Below are 21,419 nucleotides of genomic sequence, written 5' to 3'. Positions count from 1 at the left end.
CTATTATCTAATCTAAACCTACTCTTGGTCAGTTTGAAGCCATTCCCCCTTATCCTGGCACTCCAGACCCTTGTAAAGAGTCTCTCTCCATCTTTCCTGTGAGCTCCCTTTGAGAAAACTGCAACTAGGTCATCCCAAAGTCTTCTCTTTCCCAGGCTGACCAATCCAAATTCTCTCAGTCTTTCCTCACAGCAGAGCTGCTCCATCCCCCTGATCACCTTGGTGCCTCCTCTGGCCTGGCTCCAGCAGGTCCCTGTCCTTCCTGAGCTGGGACCCCAGAGCTGGATGCAGCCCTGCAGGTGGGGTCTCAGCAGAGGGGGCAGAGGGGCAGAATCCCCTCCCTGCCCTGCTGCCCATGGGGCTTTGGATGAGCCCAGCACACGGGGGGCTCTGGGCTCCCAATGGCCAGAGCATGGCCACCCTCAGCACCCCCAAGTCCTTCTCCCAGGGCTGCTGTGGATCTGTTCATCCCCAGCCTGCATTGGTACTGGGGTTGCCTGGACCCAGTTGCAGCAGCTTGGACTTCATCTTGTCAAACATCACGAGTTTCCCATGGGCCACTTCTTGAGCTTGTCCAGATACCTCTGGATGGCATCACATACATGTCTTTTTTTGATAAAATCAAAGAAAACACCCCAAGAAAACACAATGAAAGAAACAATCAAAACTGCAGAGATATGTTTCAACACAGGAGCCTCTGGAAGATTACTTAGCTCTCCCATAAATAATTCCACTTTGACATGTAGGAAATGTGCTGTACGTAACTTCTGTCAATTGTGGAAATTACCCAGACAAAAGGATTGACCTCTTCCCGGTGTTGCCAACCAACAGAAAAAAAAGAGAACAGGCAAAAACTGGTGCTCAGGAAGTTCCATCTAAACTTGAGGAAGAGCTTTACTGCGCAAGTGAACACATGCTGAAACAGGTTGTCCCGAGAGGGTGTGGAGTCTCCCTCACTGGAGATATTCCAGAAGCATCTGGACGCAATCCTGTGCCATGTGCTCTGGGATGACCCTGCTTGGGCAGGGAGGTTGGTCCAATGACCCTCTGTGGTCGCTTCCAACCATACCAGCAGAACCCTGGCCGGCTTTTAATATCGGTTTCTGATCGGAATCGATATTCCATCACTGTACCTTTTTTTGTTTTCAGCCCCCACCTCTAACGAAACCTAGTGGCCCCGGCTGCGGGGCGCGCTCAGCATCAGTGTCGCGGGGGCAGGCGCGCTCCGGGTGAGTCACGCCGGGCCGCCCCAGTCGCGACAGGAGCTCCGCCCGCCCGCCCGCCCGCGCGGCGCGCACCAACTGCTGCGGGGGGAGCGCGGCCGCCCTGCGCCGCCCCGCCCGCCCAGAGGCTCGGGGAAACCGGAGCTCCTGGCCCCTCGCGCTTCGCTGCCCAGCTCCGAGGCGACTCCAGCCGCCCGGGTGCGGCGGGGCGCCGTCCGAGCCCCCTGGTTCCCCCCGTGCCGCCGGGCCGTGGTGGCGGCCCGAAGCGGCGGGCGGTGCCCGGTGCCGAGAGCTCCGGCGGCGGCGGCGGCGGCGCGGGAGGGCGGACAAAGCGGAGCGCGGCCGGGGCGGGCGGCGGTGAGACGGGACGGGGCTGGGGGTCGGGGTCGGGGTCGGGGTCGGGGTCGGGGTCGGGGTCGGGGTCGGGGTCAGGGTCAGGGTCAGGGTCAGGGTCGGGGTCGGGGCTGGGGCTGAGGCTGAGGTTCGGGATCGGGGTAGGATTAGCGGTAGGGGGTAGGGCAGAGACGGGCATATCGCAGAGATGGGGATATCGCGGTACGGACTGTGGCGGGGCGTCCTCGCCGCTGGCGCACGGAGGGAGGGGGCAGAGATGATGGAGCTGGTGATGGAGTTGGTGGGGAGCAGGACGGGATGGGACGGGGTAGCCTTCGGGCGAGGGAAGGGGAAGTCTCGGTCCGTGCGGCCCCGCTGTGCGGCCTGGCCTCAGTTTCTCTAAAGGGAAAACTTTGCCGGGACGCTCCCGCCCCCGTTGCGGGGCCCTCCCCCTCGGCGGCGCGGGCCTGCGCCCGGGAGGCTCCCGCAGTAACCCTCCCGTCCCTTGTCGCCGCCGTCCCCCTCCCCAGGGCACTATGAACGAGGAGCAGTTCGTGAGCATTGACTTGGACGATGACAACATCTGCAGCGTCTGCAAGCTGGGCACCGAGAAGGAAACGCTCTCCTTCTGCCACGTCTGTTTCGAGCTGAACATCGAAGGTAAGGCTGGGAGCAGGAGCCTTCCCTGGCCAGCCCGGCCGGGGGCTGAGCGCACAGCCGGCTCCTCGAAAGCTTCCATCGGGATGCGGGTTTGGAAAGGTCTGTCTGTAGATACAAGTTTTAAATCAGTTTGTTTTCTAGCTCGTTTCTGGTAAAGGTGGGTGCTGCCCCTCCAGACTTGAAGGTGAGCCCTCTTTCCAGAGCCTCTGAAATGCCCTGGTGTTTATTCCATCTCCTGGCATTAGACCTCTGATGTTGGACTTGGGATCTGAATCACGTTCTGCCTTTATTCAGCGGGTTTGCTCAATAATTAGAGGGGATCTATGTATAAAGCAAGCTTAAATTGCGCATTTTATAGCATAGTATTTGGGGTTTTTGGGAACAGATCACTTTGCTTTCACTAGATCTGCTCAGGGGAACAATTTTTGTTTTCATAATTTCTTTTTGAAATTATGAAATAAATTTCAAAATTTCTTTTCACTTTCATAAAATATTGGTAAGTGTAATGTGATAAAACAGGGTTCATTATCAAAGCTTCCTAAACTCAGCAGATTGTAAAGTAGGAATTCTTGACATCTTTTAAAAGACTAATATTGTAGAACCATTTAGGCCTCCAGAATAGTATTTTTAAAATTTTAAACCTGTTTTGATAAAGAATTTCCCCATCTTGTTGCTTGTCTTCATGCGTGACTGAGCAGTAGATTATCTTCATCCCTTTTTAAGTCAAATTGCTTGTCTTTGGAGCAACAAAGTAACTTCTTCCCCTTACATGGAGTGGTCTTTGCCAATTTTATGTAGATATGACCACTCAGAATAATTTATGTTGTTGTGAGGCAACTGAATATGAGAATCTCAACAGTGTTATGTGATTAGTCCCACCATTTCTGTCATCATTTCTTGATAACAGACTTTTGTTGCTAGTAGAGGCAGTGTATATCCATCTGACCTCTACTTTGATACTTCAGAAGTAATTGCCATGTTTTTTGCTTTTGTTTAGAAGAGACATGCCTGTGTACTTGCAGTTTTTGTTAAAACTTAAGAGCAGCTGTCTAAGCTTCTCAATATGGAGAGAGGATGTTTCTCTCTCTAGGCTTTAAAAGCATACCAACACAATGGGAATTAAGTGCTTCCATTACACTACTAGTCTAGTTTTGTTTTGAAAGTGTTGAAAGTGATAGAACACATTAAAAAATTGCTGGATGGTTTCTGTGCTCTGTTGTTTGAGATAAGCTGTGGATTTGTCAAAGCTGCTTGTTATGGCTGTGACTTTACAAAGTGATCATGTGTTTTAAGTGGAATAGGTTTGGGATTTTTCGCTCTAAATAGCCTTGATGGTAGGAAAGACTTAATCTGTGCAAACCTTTACATAATCTTCTAAATTTCCAGTTAATTTTAAAAGGAGGCTGCATGGAATAGAATAGTGATAAAAGCTTCCCTGAAGTTACATAGGCCATTGCAATTCTTTTATTTTGCATAATAAAAGTATACATATCTTTGATCATGTTAACATCAAAATGCCTCAATTTCTGATAGTCTGTCTTTTGTGTGCCACTTTGAAAAGATGTACTGTTACTGCTCATACGGAGGGGAGCCTTAAAGGTGGCAGAGGCTGTGTCAGTGACTTTTATGTAGAGTCATTATAAGGCTTTTTAGCTGAACTACTGCATGAGTCAGCTCTTTACCATTCCTATGGTCACACTTTTCCTACTTTTGACATATCTCTACATTCCTGGTTTTTGGGGGTTTTTTTTGTGACAAAGACTGATTTTTATGTGTCTCGAGTCTTTTGGCAGCTCTGGGTACAGCATGAACTGGGTAATTCACTAAAGCACGATGTTATGCTGTATGTTTTCATACTGACCTCCTGGTTATGTTTTAGTGGAGTTCAGATGCATTAAAACTTGTTGAACAGAATCAGCTGCAAGTTGCATCAACTCTTGTAAATGTGTTATCCCACACTTACAAATGAGTGTCGATCTTGTTGATAGTTTGTCTTTTTATGTAGCATCATATTTAAAACTCAGCAATTAAAACCCATACATACATTAAGTATTTCAGGAAGTGAAGTAGGCAATTCTAAAAAGTTACTCATGCAACAGCTAAGACAGGCTTGCTCATTTTTGGTGTTGATGTGCATGTGGAACTGCTCCCTCAGAGAAGCAGGAAATAGCTGCTGTTGGAGAGCAGGCAGGCTATTAGTCACAGCTCAGCATCTTGCAGGATGCTTGAGTACTCCCACTGTTTGCAGCACCGTGTTAACTTCCATGTGTTAAGTGCTGTCTGACTTAATTGGAATCTATGGCACCTCTTCCATCTTTCCTGACTGAGCAGTCTGCACCAGGAGCTGGGTTGGGATAGAAAGGAGCATTACAGATGGATATGGAAGGGCTAGCAGTGGGCTTGGCAATCTTAGATTTGCAGTTGGACTCAATGATCTTGAAGGTCTTTTCTGACCTAAATATACTTCTGATTTGTGAGTCTAGGTATAAAATTCTAGAAGTAGGCTTCCCAGCTTTCTTTTTTTAGCAGGGCATCGTATTAACAAAACTGCTGAGGACAATTCTGTTTCCCCTCATGCCAGCAGCATGTGACTGCTTAAACCTGGACATGGCAAATCCATGTGCAGGGAACTGATGCAGCTGAACCCTTGAAACAGACTTTCTCAAGGAACTGTGAACAAGATGCTACAGAAATATAATTTATTTAGCTGCACTTAATTAAAATGTAATCTAGTGGTGGTGAATCTTTACAGCTCCTGGCATCTGTTCAGCAGCTGTACAGGTCTGCCTGTGTCTCGATGGTGGTGCTGTTGATTGGCTTGGGTCAGTAAGAAGAGGAATTAGAAATGGAGGACTTGGAGACCCTCCCTGTCTCTAATAATGACTCATGTCTGGATTAGTGTTATGACATCACTCAGCCCTTACTTTCCTGAGATTGGAGTGTTTGTAACCTTTATTATGCTTGGACAGTATCTTGGTATTGTTACATAACTGGAGGGGAAAATTATGTTTCTTTTATAGTCCTTTACAGAGAATACTGCTATACAGAAAGCTTAATCTGTGGTCTGTCATGGTTAAATAACTGTTGAATTTCTGTATAAGGAAGTCAGTTACTGTGCCATAAAACCTTTGTTTTTTTTATCAGATACAGGTCTCCATCATGATTTTTCTAATAATAGATTTTTAGTATTTTAGTGATTATGTGTGATAATGCTTCTTACTAATTAACTGTGATTATGCTTCTTACTAAGTTCAGTTAATTCACAGAAACTGCTGGTTTGAGTGTAACTGGGAGATCAGCTGTGGTGTCTGTCCCAGAATTTATTCAGGAGTGATACATACAGATTATAGGATCTATTTCTCTGAAGCTTACTGAAAGTGATAGCAAGAGGAGAAGAAAAGAGAACGTAGGCATTGGAATAACTAAAGCAAATATGCAGGTTTAAACTTAACCCTGTTAAATGTCATCTGTCTTTCTTGAACAAGGAAAGAGCAACATGCTCAACAGAGTTTAGTAGTTCTGGTCTTCAGTCTAAAAGGGGTGAGAACAGTCTTGTCTCTGGAAAGGGCAGTAATTTTTTTCCTGTTGCACTGGCTCACCCGGCTCACTTAGTTTGAGGAGTCACACTCAGGGAAGCTGAGTCTACTAAGCTACACCTAAATACTTCTGTTGCCAAACTAGCTTTTGTGTCTGAAGGTTCATAGTCAGATGATATAACACAACAGAATATTAATGTGCTTCTTAAAATTTAAAATATGCAAAGTACTTACGTGTGAAATACTAAACATTTTGAAAAATGAAGCTGATTGTGGACAGTGTTTTTAAAGTTGTACATGGGGTTTAGAATATCCTGGTGGGCAGGATCTGCTGGACTTTAATGTTGGGCTTTGTTTGCCTTGTGCAGATGAAGCGAGCATCAGAGATGGTGCATTGTTTGCTTTTCTGAGTAGGTGTCACAGTAGTAATCAGTGGATTGAAACAGGAAATGTTTTAAATTCATCTGTGACTGGTTTGCAGAAGCCAGGAAATCACGTGCTGTATGTTAGTGGAAACAAAGTTCTTCTTTTTAATTTCATTAGAATATGAAAAAATTAACTGAACTCTGCTAGCAGAGATACAGTACTAACAAGAAATCTGCAGTGATATCTCAAGGGTGGGGAGAAATGCATGAAAAATGAAAAATACGTGCTTGTGTATGTATAAAAACTGTCTGTAAATGTATACATCAACAAAACAAAATCCTCTGCCTGAATATGGTGTTTTGAAACTCCAGTTGTAGCATTTCCAAGTTGTGGATGTTCCATCCCTAGAAGTGTTTTAAGGACAGGTGAGATGGAGCTCTGAGCAACCTGGTCTAGTGGAAGGTGTCCCTGTCCACGGCAGGGGGCTGGAATGAGATGATCTTTAAGGTTCCTTCCAGCCCAAGCCAGTCTTTGGCTCTGTGTATCCCGTGTCTTGCCCCTCACACAGCATCAGCCAGAGGGTCCTGCCTGTGGTTCTGCTTAGAGGTGTTCAGGTTTCTTCCCTTGGGAAGACATTGCACAAGGCAGCTGCGTTCTGGGATCCTCTGGACACCTGTGGAAATCCCAGCTTCAAGATGTTAATACTTGAATGTTTTTGTTTGAACAATCAAACTTGGAAGTCTGTAACTATTATGACTTACCTTTACATTACTTTACATAGTGTATCTGTCTTTAACTGGATTTATGCTAGTATTTCTTAATGCAGAATTATTTAAAAAAACTGCATTTCCTCACATTCAAGAGTTGTAATGGAGACAAATGGTAATAGAAGTGGAAAATATGATTCTTTGAGATGATTTTTTACTCTTTTGCTTGTCCAGTGCTGCTAACTACAATAACATCTTGGAAAATGCTGGCTGACAAGCAAATTGGCTCACTTCCATTTCTGTTAAGAGCTAACCAGCTGAATAGCAAATGACAGTTCCCATCCCAGGTCCTGTAATATGAGAGACATTGTAAGTACTGGGCATCCATTCCCCTGATTTATGTTGAAGTAGTTAGGTTTCTATCGTCCTTTAAAGTGCTGATAGACTCAGCTTTTGAGGCAATTTCAGCATCAGGTTAGTGCATCTGAGTCTCCAGGCTGAGACAAGGATGTTATAAATAAATCTGTCTTACCACATAGCTTTTTTCCTGTTAAGGTCTATAAAATCTTGTATAATCTCATTCTGTGTTCATAAAAAAAAAAAAAAAAAGGAGGAGGTGGGTTTAGTTGCTGCAAATGTGTAAGTATTCGAATTTCTGAGTTTTTTCCTTTTTACACCCTACAGAAGAGTATCTCACTGAAATAAAATGTGTTGTAAGGTATAGATGAAACAAGTGGAAATCACTGTTTTATTTAATTCTGTTCCAGAATATTACACATCCTTATTTTTTTAATGTTAATGAAATGATAAACAGTAAAATAGATTATTCTGGCAATAAAAGCTAAAAATTTCCATCGTTGCCCTTTAGACTAGACAGATGAGTACTTGTTTCAAGGTAGCATTTGCAGACCAAGGGTATGACTCATTTCTGCAAAGTTGAATGGACACGTGAAATTAGCTGCAGTTTCCACTAAAACTCTTAACTACAAATTCAAGTCTGAACATGATTGGAGATGATGTTCTTACTCTGAATGCTGTGCTGTACGAGTACCACTGAGCAATGCCAAGCTGTGAAGCTGGTTCAATAAAAACATTTTTGCATTCTTAACGTGCAAATTTGGGAGGTTTATCCATGCAAACAAGATAATTGAGTATTTATGTTACCTGGCATCATCCAAACTGCAGAAATACCAGCTTATGACTTCCACTCTTTTCTAGGTCTATTTAACTGATTTTTCTTACAAAGCATGTGGCATAATATTTTCAGTAGTGAAGTTTTCATCAGAGTGCATTGCTTTGTTTAATACAGTAGCAAATTCTTCTTAGTAAAGTAGTTTATAAGGAGCATGATTTTTGAAAATATATTTAAGGGGCCAGCTGGATCTCTGTTCTGTCTGATATCTTTGCTCTGTGCTAAAACACAAATGAGCTGATAGGAATGAAATGGGAGGTGATTTGTGTGCACACTTGATGTATGGAAAGTACTGGCATTATCATATGAAAGCGAGGAGAGAACTTTAATTTATGAACAAGATAATATCTAGTATTTGCAAAGTGTCTGGTTTTAGAAGTTAATGAATGGCAGTGGCATTTTCCTTTTAGCCAGTCTAATAAATCATAAGATTTAACTCTCAAATGTGATTGCATGTAAACCCTTAAAAATAGCAGTTGGCTTTGCATCTTGTCAGGCAGATGTACTAGAGATACACATCTCTAATGATCCTGATTTTCAATGTTGGCAGAATTGTACAGCTGAAGAGTATCAGGTTTTTGTCATTTGGACATGTGGATAACTTACTGTTTTAGGTTATCATGGGCTGCTTTTGTCTCATGCATTTTGGACAGGTCTTGGGGTCTGCTTTTCTGGGAACCTCCCTCTTTCAGCACTTGGTAAGCAGCCTGTGCAGCAGTGGCTTAAAATAGATAGACATGAACATTGAATGTCTTGTGAAGCCTCTCTGTCTGATGCAGGTCTTAGCCCTGCACACGAGGTAAACCACACTGGAGCTCATCTGACCTTTGTGTTCCTGGTGGACACTCGCAGATGTCCGGGAGCTGTTCCATGAGCTGGCTGAACATTCCTGTTTACAGAGTGCTCCTGAGGTGGACAGCTGAGGGGAGCAGCAGCTGGAACATCTGGGAACACAGTGAAGATCAGGGCTCTGAAAATGGGCAGCCACAGGCAAGGGTTCTTGCTTACTCTAGGATTAAAGGAGAAGAGCAGAGATGTCTGTCACAAATCCCTTTGGAGTTCACTGTTTCAGGTGAGGTGAATTGTGCCAGAGAACCATTACTTCACTGGCTGTGAAGGCAGGTCTCCACAGCTAACTCAAACTGGAGGCAGAAGAGATGGTCAGGTGTAAATGTTACCCATAAGTACTTGTAAATTCTTTAAAGATGCTTTAAATAACTAATGGCGTAGTACAAACTTATCACTGACTATTCATGTGTTTACAAGTATTCCTGTTAGTTTTAGTTCATCTTAGATTCAGGGGGATTTTTTACTTCAGCTGCTATTCACTATTGCAAAAACAATTAGTTTACAGCAGTACATTAGAAAATGCTAAGAAGGCATTGTAGGCTTTCTTTAACGTTATTTCCAACTGATGGATCTGAAAGACCAAATAAGAAGTTTGGTTGTTTTTTTGGGTTTTTTTTTTTTAAGAGAATAGCAAACAAATGAAAAAAACCCACTCTTAAAGATAAGCAGGCCAATGATCACTGATTTATTTTTTTTTCATGGAAACGTTTGTGAAGGGATGTGGAATAATCTTGGTATTCGAGAACATTCCTTTTGAATTGGACTTGTTGATTACTATTATAATCTCCAAATAGGACAACTCTTCTAGCCAGCTTTATATAAACATGAGCAAACATTTCACTTTTAGTTTTGTGTCTTTATAATGAAGAAGAGTTATACATAGTTCTCAGTGAATCAGTTGCAAAGGCAGAAATAGTCTTTGTAGGTTTCTTACTCTCAAAAAAGCCAGAAAGCAAAAAACTTTAATGATGGAAACTCCTTTACTTTCAAGTATAAATGCCTTAAAATGGGGTAGAATTTGTTGAGATGTGATTGCTCACATGGTTGTCTTGTAAATACTCTCCCTGCTCTCAGCTACTTTACAGTTATGAATAAATAGAAGTTACAAAAATGTGTATTAAACTGCCTGATTGCTAGTCATGCATTTACAAAATTACTTTGTAGGAGTAGATTAGGGAGTCATGTTGACTGGCTGCCTTGCATAGCTTATAAATTGAAAGTCAGGGTTTGGGTTAAGGTTGTTTTTTGGTTTTTTTTTTTTTGCCTAAGCATTAGGCACTTATGTAGGAAGTCCTGTTCTTCAAGTCAATATACAAAGATATTGTTGAGTGAAGTGATACGTTCATATTTCATCTAGGACATATGAGTTAATAGAATCAGAAACAAATAATGGATTGTAAGCAGTTATGTTGTTTTATGATTTGTCTGGAGGTTTGGCATCAGCCTGCGAATCATGTGCACTTGAGGAATGATCTCTGGCATGAGCTTGTTTCCTAATAGCATCTGTGCTGTCTTAAGTTTGTTAGATATGGTCTTCTAGATATTAGTGAGTTTTGTGGGATTTTTTTTTCCCCTGCAGATCAAACTTTTCTTCTCTGGGTGGTTGTTGGGTGGGGTATTTCTGTTGCTTTTTGAGGGCTTTTTCCCTTCTCTGAAAAAGTAAATAAGAAGCTTAGGGCGTACTTGGACAGAGTCTGCAATCCTGTTCTTGGAAAGTAAGACAAGGAGCAAATACACATACCTGCAAATGGGGGAGCAGGGTGGAGAAGTTGATGGTTTCATGATTGCAGACTTGAAGAACCAGACAAAAAGTAAGAAAGATTGAGGTTGATACTAGCAAACAGAAATGTGGAGACAGAACTGAAACCCTGGGAAAGTCCCCAAAACTCACAATAGCTGCTTATCAAAATTACAGTATTGCTTCATGTTTTGTACAGAAATCCTGCCATGCTTTATTCATCTTTTGGTGTATAGTGTTGAATAAAGCAATAAAACTGAATCATCTTTATATATCACTTGGTCCATGCCAGCTCACCAGATTGTAGCCTTTTCTGCAGTTGTGATGAAGGGAAAAATATGAAGTAGTCTGAGTGGAGTATGAAATCTTCCCAAAAAGAAATGGACATATTTTCTGCCTCATAAGGCTGATGATGTTGCCCTCTACAGAAGGATTTGTTCCAAAGAGCCATACCCTAACTTGCTGTAATTCTGGTGTTTGGTTGTTAGTTTGTGCTGGCACAGCAGCTGCTGTTCCTGCTCAGCTCTTCCAGAAGGTTATGGCTGATGTTCTCTGCATAGGAAAGGACTAATTGTCACCTTAGAACAAAAGAGAGATTGATGGTTGTTTTGGTTTTATGTGCGGTTGTTACAGTAAAAATCCAAGCCAGTTATGTGAAACATGAAGCAGGTCTGTTGGTAGTTGTCTGCAAAACTGGTTTGGATTTGCACATTTTCAGTTCCTTACTTTATTCAAGATTCCTTAGATAGGACCCCTTTGAGGGTTTTGCAGTGGAATAAGAGAAGGGGTAGGATGTAAATTCTGATCTTGTATACTGGAAATGTTTCGCAGTAACCTGCCCTGTGCTCAGAAAGAGGGACATTGTGGCTAATATGTGGCATATAAATAGCAAAGCTTAAACTCTTGAAATAGCATGGATTTTTTTTTTTCTTCTGTAATAATTGCTCATTTCAGGCACTCTGTTACTGAGGTCAGATAAAACAGATCTCTTCGAGCAGCATGCCTTTAGAATGGGGGAGAATCTTAAAAGATAAATTCATCAGAAGGAAAGACTTGAATAACCTTGAGCTTAAGACTTGGACATAATTCAGCTGGGGCTTCATGAGATCATGCTGCTCTTGTTCTTTCTTTGTGTGACAATTTGTGTGTTGGCTATTTTGTGGGGTCTCACTCTCCTCTCCTACTGGACAAGTAACTTATTCTCATTGAAATAATGAAGCAGCCTCAAAGGAGTTTCTTTTTTTAAGTGATACCATCAGTATTCTGTCATTTGCTGTGCAGGTGTGTTTGTTAGGTGGATTCTTGAGCATTATTGTATGGAAAATTGTACAAAATATGTTTTTCATCCCATTGATTATTTTCTGTAAGTAAAAGAAAGCACTATGAGCAGCAGCAAAGTAGAATGTTGAAGAATCACTTGGGTAAAGGAAGTAACATTTAATAAATCACTCTAGTTTTCTAGGGTTTGCAGTGTCGTGAACATATTTGCCTTATAATTTGACTTGACAGTGTTTGCTTTCCCTTGATGGCCTAAAGACTTAACTCAAGTAGCATGATGGAAACCTTAAGCAGGCTTGCTCTATTTAAATGGTGCTGATAAGTCATGAAAACAAATGACTTGTCTTTCTTGTTTTCAATAGAAGTGTTTGTTGGGGGTTTTTAATTCTCCATAAAGAGAGAGAGGTAAAATAGCATTGCAGGTAGGCAGCAGATCATGCAGAGTTTAAGAAAAGTTGTTGAGTTATTTGTTTGCTGAAAGAGGTTGAAAAGTATTTTGAGGTGTGGAGTGAGAATCTTGACTGCCCACTGAAAGGGGGCACAGAGTAAGGGTCCCCCTTACTCTTACTTCCGGAGTAAAGAGTGTACTTTACTCCAGAACCTCCTTCTTAAAAGTTGCCTCTGGTTAGTATGTGAGATTTGTTTCTTCTAATAGTTACTTCGTGAACAGAAGGAACATCTGTTTTCATGACTTTACCTTTTTCCCCTGGTGCTAAGAACAAAATTAATTCCACTGCTGCTTTCTTTTATTTTCCAATTTTTAGACATTTTGCCCCATAAATTGTGTGCACTCTCAGAAACTCAGCCAGAAAATAATGCACTTAAGTTTCAGTGCTGCCCAAAGAGTGGAAAATCAACAATTTGTAATGGCTACTCTAGATGTTTGAACTCCCCAACTTCAAACAGCAGATACCAGCAAGTGAGATAATCAAAATGAAGTGCTTGGATTTGTTTTCAGTTTCATGTCAAAAATTTTACCTTTTCAGATTAATTTTGAGAATAGTGTGGGATTTTGTGGCATTCAGTAACTTAACAAAAATAGTGTGTAATTTTTAATGGTAGGTTTGGGGAGATTACACTTTACCACAAGAATTTAAGAGGATACATCAACTAGAACTGAAACTTGTTGTAACATGTAGCTTTGTTCTAATAGTCTGTAAATATCTCTGTTACCAGATTTTGTTACCTGTTGCATTTCATGGTTTTTATTTTATTTTAGTCACTTCTAATGGCTAAAAGATAGGATTGCTGCAGGTTGTTTCATGTTGTCTAGATTCAGTGATCCAGTTACATTGTTTGTTGTTTTAAATACTTCAGCATTAAGCACTTTCAACCTCTGGTTCACAGGTTTATTGTTGTTTGTAACAGTATTATTGTTATTTGCAGTGATAAATTTGTTAGGCAGAATTGGTTTTCATTGTGTTAAGACCCTCCCGAGTAATATATGGGATACTGAGATAAATGACAAACTGTTTATTTTTCTGGACTTGGATTCTGAATCTACTGCGTACATGAAGAAAAATAAATATCCACTGAAGTTGCAGAAAGTAATTTTGTACTGGGGCACTATTAACTTTCTGGAATAGTCATTTCTCATACCATCTGTGTTCAGTCACCAACAGCAGATCTTCACAGATTGTGTTCCTTTTTAACCTGTCAATCACTAGCAGTTACTTAGAGGTTTGAGTTACCTGCTGTAGCTATTTGAACAGTCTTTGAGGGAGGATGAGCAAAGAGGAGAATAAACATCCATCTTGTGTGATGTCATGGTTTAACCCCAGTGGGATGGGGAGAGAATTTCAGCTTGTGGGTTGAGACAAAGACAGTTTCAAAGGGAGAGCAAAAGCTGCCTGTACAAGCAAAGCAAAATAAGGAATTCATTCACTGCTTCTGGTGGTTGGGCAGATGTTCCGCCATCCCCAGGAGAGCAGGGCTCTGTCATGCATAACAGTGACTTGGGATGACAAACACCATCACTCCAAACAGTCCTCACTTCCACCTTCTTCCCCCAGCTTTATACACTGAGCATCATGCCATATGGTGTGGAATATCCCTTGGGTCAGTTGGGATTACCTGTTCCACCTGTGTCCTTTCCCAGCTCCTTGCATGCCCACTCACTGTCAGGGTGGTGAGAGAGGCAGAAAGGGCCTTGACTGTGTGTAAGCCCTGCTCAGTGATAATGAAAGCACTGCAGCACAAGTCCAAAACACAGCCCCATACTACACTGTGATAAAAATTAACTCTATCCCAGCCAAAACTAGCACACCTCAAATGAATTTCAGGACAGTTAATTGTTGGCAAGCATTGACAGTATTGGAGCTTGCTTCCCTAGCTAGGCTGCAGGCTTGTACCAGTGCAAAATAATAAACTATGACTGAAATCTGAGTTACGTTTGACCACTTGAATGAGACAAGCCTGCACCCTGCAATATTTGAGCAGACGGCTCATAACATTATGCATAGAAGATGGGAGCTTGCATGAGTGCTGTCAGACTGCTCTTCAGGATCGTTCTGTAGAACTTGCTTGTACACAGTTGGGTTTATTTTACTTCTGCAGCTTATACACTTGTGTGTAGGGGGGATGCAGCATGTGTGGAGTTGTCAGTTTGCTTCATCTCTGTCACTGTGCAAGAGGCACACGCTGAAGTACTGCTCCAGAGATTATGGTGTGCAAAATACTTTGCATGGTAAGGACTCAAGCCTGAGGGAAACTTCACAAATTTTGGACTGTGAGGTACCCTTGTTTGCTTCAGTGATAAGACTCTTAGTAGGAGAGCATCACTGAAGTTTTTGTTTTCTTGGTTGCTTGTGAGTAAAGATATTGAAAAAATTAGCAGTAAGTGAACTTCTTTCTGTTGTGTCTTTACAGGAGTACCAAAGTCAGATCTTCTACATACAAGATCTTTAAGGGGGCACAGAGACTGCTTTGAAAAATTCCACTTAATAGCAAATCAGGACTGTCCACGATCAAAGCTCTCTAAAAGTCCTTATGCAGAAGTAAAAAATATATTGAGCAAAAAAATTAACTGGATCATACAATACGCACAAAACAAGGATTTAGACTCTGATTCTGAAAGCTCAAAACCATCCCAACACCAGCTTTTTAGCTTCAGACATCAGACTGATAGAAAATTACTCCCACAGTTTGACTCCCCAGTACCTAGATACTCTGCAAAATGGATAGATGGGAAACCTGGAGGCATCTCAAGCTGCTCACAGACTCTGCTGGAACCAAGAGAATCCACTGATTTCAGACTCGGTGCTACCTTCTGCTGCAGCAGCGTTTTGTGGTCCAACCGCAGCCAGGTCCAGAAAGCTGAAAAAGCTGAAGGTGATTCACTTGGCAGTGTTCATAGGAGACATCCTCAACACAGCAGGGAGGAACGTGAGTATGCATCCATTTACACACATCCTAGCAAGCTAGGGCGTTCTTTCAAATACCTATTGACCACTTCATGTCTCCACAGGGTATTAGTTCTCATCCTGAAGTCCAGCATGTAAAATCTGTGGGGAAAAAAAGAGCTACGTGGCTGAGCAAATAGGGTGGTTTGGCTGGTGTTTCTTGTTTTGGTTTTTTTGTTGTTGTTTTTTTTTCTCTTAGCTGTAGCCCAGTGTGATACAGGACGTGTCTAATTCATGCAAAAAAAATAATTTCAGTATGTCATTCCTGGGAGTTGCACAGCCCTGCAAATCTCTCTCTTATTGAACTTGCACAGTGCCCTGAATTCCATTTCACAGAGACCTGCCCTAAACAGCAGGGGAAATTAGAGGTCATGTAGCAGAACAAACTTGTGAAATAATAGTGGCAGCCTTTCCAGTGCATTTTACTGGATTTGTTTTTTTCCTTATGTTTGTTGAGCATAAGAAACTGGGAAGGCCCTTCTGCCACCATGTCCTCTTAAAGGCTGTAGCAGAAGACCTGAACTATCTTTTGATGACTGTAGTGATAAAATAACAGAAAATTAGTTTCCCTGTTAAGAAGGTCACTAGAAGAAATCTTTAGAAAAAGCTAGGATATTTTAGTGTCTCTGCAATCAGGCTGCTTGAAATGTGTTAGGAATAGATTCCTAGAGGTATGTGCTGTTATCATCCTGCTTTTTAGGCAGTACTTGGTCCTGAACTGGTGTATGTCCACTCTTACATTTGTAGATGAGGAAAGTAATTGGAGAGGGTTTCTAAAGTTCAAAAGACCTGGGAAAGAAAACAAAAGCACTGATAAAATATGCCAGGTAAAAACAGGTGGTGAAAAACAAGGTAATTATGGAATCAGGATGTCAGAAGTCAGAGAAAGAGGTACTGTAAAAAGTTGGAATTGGCTTCTTTAGCCTCCCTTTTTTTTTTAACAAACTGACAACTGTCCTTGCGAAGCTGAGTCATTTCTCGTTCTTTATGAAAGGATTTTACTTAACTGCTGCATGATGTGTCATGTTGCATTTGTAGTGAATTAGTAGCTTCACAGCCATAAATCAAAACAGATTCACTGGGCTGTTTGACCACCTGTCCACTGGAGTCATGAATTTGGATTACATAAATCAGCATATAACAGAGGAATTATGGAAGCTTGACCTGGTTTATGGGGTTGTCTAACTTAAGTTAGTGACTTGGAATTTATCTCCAGTCTTTGATTTCAGGATGGGAATGTAAATCTGCACTGAGCACACTAACAGTTTTTTTCTTCTGACTACATAATGCAGCTTTGAGGCATTTTTGCTTGCGTTTTGCAGTATTTACCTTTAAAAGACATTCATTTGGAGGCTCTATGATTAAGTTTGTATGTTAGATGTAAACTTAGACTGCCAGAATTAGGTACCTTCTTACTGTAATACTTTCAGTCTTAACAACATGGCTGTGTACTAAAAAACAGTAATAATGGAAATGTGCATAGCTTGGCCAGTATTTTTTTCAGAGTTTGCCCCAGCTGTGGATAGAATAATATTTTACTATTTAAATTCAGTGCTCTGTTCCTTCTTCCTTTCCCTTCTGTATCAGAATAATGTGCCGTGGAACAGTCCTGTCCCAAAACACTCATATGAAACATGTGAACCAGTCTGTTTGCCAGATGACAAAATGTTAATGAAAATACTGAAGAATGGGGAAGTATCATCCTACCACTGGGTATAAAAGGGGGGGAAAATCTTGACATGTTTAGCTGTTAATTACTATATTAAATTTGGTCAGGGTTTTTATGGTGCTTAAAGGGTGGTGAAGTGTGAGAAGGAACTTTTCAGGTTTATTGATAGCTGAAGGTAGGAAGGAGCACCACTTTACCTGACTGATGGAGGAGAAAGGTGAATCTGTTTTATTCTTAGCTGGGATTATGTCTTGAGTACCAAGTCTTAGCTATTGCCAGTTTCTTTGGTTTGGCAGTACTGTCAGCAGTTTAACATCCCACAACTGCCAACTGTGAGAAAGTTTGAAAGGGAAGGCTTAGGATAATCAAATAATCCAGTGGGTAGCTAAAACCCATCTTTTTCAGAATTCAGGAATTTAAATTTGCCATGTAGAAACCTTTTGCACAGAGAAATCTCTGGAAAAAAGCTGCAGCATCATTTTTTCAAGTATGCAACGGGAGCTTTGCTAAGCTGCAGCAGAAACAGCTTTGCTGGAGTTTAAAAACAGTGTTTTACAATTGCAAGCTCTTAAAGCTTGTGCCAGTGCCCAGTATCCCCTGTGGTGTTCAGATTGTCACTTTTCACCGTGGTGACAAGGGCATCTCAGCAGCAGCCACGGCACCATGTGTGTCCACTGCAGGGTTGAGGGAATCCTAGGAAGCAGACCCGTGCTCCCCTGCTGTGGATCAAGGGCAGCGAAGAACACTTTCACAGTTCCCTCCTCTGAGGCTTAATGTGTATTTTCTGCGAGGGTGATCAATGCACACAACCTGAGATTCAGAAGGGCTTTTGAATGATACAGAGGATCTTATAGTTCTCACCAGGAGCACAGAAGGAAGCCTATTTGTATACGCTGGTCTTCATATCAAGGCAGAATTGTCCTTCATCATTTGTCACTGAGATAGTCAGTGGAAACTGTGCAAGTTATTCCTGTATGCATAAAGCACAAACCTTGATAACCAAAACAGGGAGCCACATGCTGAAAATTCTGCCAGGAAGCTGCTTCTTGCAGGCTAGGAAACATAGCAGGACTTAGCTTAGAATTTTCCCCTTTTAATTGTCCACAATTAAACAGTTGTGCTTTCATGGGTTACACTGGGGAAATAATGTTTTGCAGTCAGAGGAGGGTATAGTATTTAAATATGCCAAGCAGTTCTGACCCTGGATGCTACTGTTTTCAGGGCTTGATTTTCCACCTTTTTGACATTGAAGAGAGGATTTTCTAATGGAGTAAGTAAATCCTTGTCTGTGTCAACATTAAAAAGAGAATTTTCAATTTTTCCCCAAATCACTGATAAGTACTGTTATCTCTGACTTACTGACATGCATCTGTTGATTATTAGGATGCAAATAGGAGAAATCTTGAAAAAATAGGAGTCTGCTTAGGGATGCTTATGTGACTTTGGTAGTAGTAATAACAGATTTTATTGTTGCAGTGACTACAATGACTCTAGGAGAGTTAAAGCAACTTAATGAAAAACTGCTCAAGCAAATCCAGGGTGAGAATTTTTCAATACTCTTTGTTTTGGGTTTGTGGTGCTTTGTCATAAAAAAGCTCAGGTTTTAAAAAAGAAATTTTGACTGCCTTTCTGTCAGTTACGTTTTTAATGGATGTCTCTGGTTTTGCATGGAAATGTGCAATATAGAGAGATTCTAGGTGCTTTCACTGTGTAATCTGCTTTGGTGCTGCAAATTGGCACAGTATTCTCTTTAAGAATTTGACTAGAACCATAGAATTGTTAAGGTTGAAAATGGCCCTTAAGATCATCAAGTGCAACCACTAACCCAGCATTGCTAAGTCCCCCACAAAACCAAGTGGTTCCTAAATGCCACATCTCCATATCTGTTAAATCCCTCCAGAGATGGTGACTACAGCACTTGCCTGGGCAGCCTGTTTCAGTGCATGACAACACTTTCCATGAAAAAAATCTTTCCTAATATCCAATCTAACTTTGCCTGGTGCAAACTAAGGCCATTTCCTGTCATCCTGTCACTTGTTACCTGGGAGAAGAGCCCAATCCCACCTGGCTTCACCCTCCTGTCAGGCGGTTGTAGAGAATGATAATGTCCCCCCTGAGCCTCCTTTGCCCCAGGCTGAGCCTCCTCAGCTGCTTCTCATTACATTTGTGCTCCAGACCCTTCCCCAACTCCATTGCCCATCTCTGGACACACTCCAGCACCTCCATGTCCTTGCTGTGAGGGGCCCAAAACTGAACACAGGATTGAGGTGTGGCCTCACCAGTGCCCAGCACAGGGGGATGATCCCTGCCCATGTCCTGCTGCCACACTGCTGCTGATACAGGCCAGAGTCAGCTTTGTTTTCAGTTCTGTACTGATCCACCTTGGCTCAGGTTGTCTATAACTAGAAACAAAGTGATGCTATTCAGTTTGCAATGCATACAAAGCTGTGCTGGAAACAGGAAAAGCAGAGTTCCTCTGCATGATCCCTCTTAAATGTCTGTGCCTCTTCCCCAGTGTTGTTTGTCACTGCTTCCTAAGCCTGTGTCAGTACAGGGACCAAGTGCATTGACCCAGTGCTGTTGTTGCAGATGTGTTTGAGGAGCTGGCACAGCAGGTCCAGGAGAAGGACTCCCTGGCCTCCGAGCTCAATGTGCGCCACATCGCCATCGAGCAGCTGCTGAAGAACTGCTCCAAACTGCCCTGTCTGCAGATGGGAAAAGCAGGGATGAAATCCAACGTCCCCATATAAGGGGAAACAACTTCCATCCCCCTAGAGCAAACTGTCCCTAACAGCATTGATAACCATTAAGTACAGCTGCACCCATATTTAGAAGCTTTTGAGAAAACTTGGGCAGCTTTCTCTTTGTACTCATAATCCACGGGAAGTCTTATTCCACTTTGAGTTTAACAAAAAGGTCAAATATTTTGGGTATTAAAATCTGCTGTAATGAGGTTTATTCACATTTGGGGATTATTATTTTTTCCCATAACTACGCGTGAGCCTTGAAATGAATTCTGTGTTTTGTTTATAATAAAATTGTTTCTAGCAAAGAATGATCTGAAGCCTGTAAACCTGCCTCCTTCATACAGAGGACAAAATTAAAATTTGACTTTTGATCAGGTCTGATCCTGTTACATCCAAGAGAGCTTTAAGGGGAAAACAGTATTAATAAAACTCATGTTTTCTTATTTATTATGAGCAATATTTTATTATTGAAATTTTATACTAAATAAATATCGCTATTTTAGGTACTTTTCCAGATCTCTTTATAAAATGTCTGAGTTACTCTGTCTAATGTTTATGCCTTGTGTATGATTGTTTATCCTTTTTCAGGTCTGTATCTTTCATGATACAATTTTAAAAAGTATTATTTCCCAAAGAGATGAATTTCACATGTTGAAGAAAAAACTCTAGTGGTGTATCAATTATTTTTATCAGCTTTATAACTGAAGAATTTGGTTCATGAGATGTTTAAAAAGCACAGCACTTGCTTTAAATTAAAAAAAGAATCCATACTTTGGTTTTAATGCATAGAAGTTGTTTTATATGTGTGAAATTTTCAATGCTGAAAAACTACTTTGACGAAACTCAATAAATTTGTAACACTACACTGCCTTGTTATGATTTCTTTACAAAGTTGGATCAGACTGATAAAGTGTTTTAATTCTGAAATGTGAGTAGTAATGATGCATAATAAATCAGAACAGCCTTTGTACTTTTTAAACTTACATCAGTCTACCATGACAAGAAATCTTAGTCTCTGCCAAAAATACTGCAGGGCTGCATTTGAGTAGCTGAAAAAAATCTGGGGGAGGATGGGATGAGTGGAAGATACAGGCATACACACAAAAAAGTTAAAAGTCTATGTGCTTTTAGCTCTTGAAGTGAAAATGGAGTCACTTATAGCTGAGCTGAAGGCATGACTAGCATGAAGAAAGGTTTAGGTTTGATTTTAAACTCAGGCTGAGAAATAAGCCAAAGTATAGAGTAGGTGTATTGATTGGCCTGTGTGTAGTGATGACTGGGTTTCATAGGACAGGTTGGTTTTATTTTTGGTTTTATTATTTTTTATTGTTTTCTTCCATATCCTCCAGCTGTTCCAAAGCCCCTCCACAATTGCATGAGTAGGGGACTTGAGCTTGTCTGAGTATTTTATGGTTCAGGAGGGGAAAAATCAGTAACATTATTGCTTGTGTATGTAAATGGGCCTATGAGTAAGTGGGCAGTAGAAAATCCCTGATTCTAGTTGTCAGAAGATGGGTTAATCTCCACGTGCAAGTCTGTTGGTAAACCTTGTTGATTCAGTACCAAGGTAGGGTCAGGTGAGAGAAGCATCTCTGAGAAGGACCTCAGGGTCCTGGTGGAAAACAGACTATCCCTGAGCCAGCAGTCTTTGTGGCCAAGGAGGCCAATGGGGATCCAGGGATGCATTAGAAAGAGCACTGCCAGCAGGTCAGGGAATAAT

General features: G+C 41.6%; 1 protein-coding gene across 1 annotated transcript; it reads left to right on the top strand.

Annotated features, from left to right (window-relative positions):
* Window positions 1-1,302: 1,302 nt before the first annotated feature.
* C1H21orf91 (chromosome 1 C21orf91 homolog) lies at window positions 1,303-20,562 on the top strand. The gene is made up of 5 exons (XM_038148126.1): window positions 1,303-1,580; window positions 2,087-2,216; window positions 14,751-15,266; window positions 18,429-18,491; window positions 19,542-20,562. Exons 2-5 carry the CDS (start codon window positions 2,093-2,095, stop codon window positions 19,700-19,702), a joined length of 864 nt encoding a protein of 287 aa, XP_038004054.1. The 5' UTR covers window positions 1,303-1,580; window positions 2,087-2,092; the 3' UTR covers window positions 19,703-20,562.
* Window positions 20,563-21,419: the final 857 nt, after the last annotated feature.

Source organism: Motacilla alba, chromosome 1 (genome assembly GCF_015832195.1).
Source record: "Motacilla alba alba isolate MOTALB_02 chromosome 1, Motacilla_alba_V1.0_pri, whole genome shotgun sequence".
Classification (NCBI taxonomy): domain Eukaryota; kingdom Metazoa; phylum Chordata; class Aves; order Passeriformes; family Motacillidae; genus Motacilla; species Motacilla alba.
Note: the sequence above shows the minus strand (reverse complement) of the source record. Positions and strands in the feature narration are given on the sequence as shown.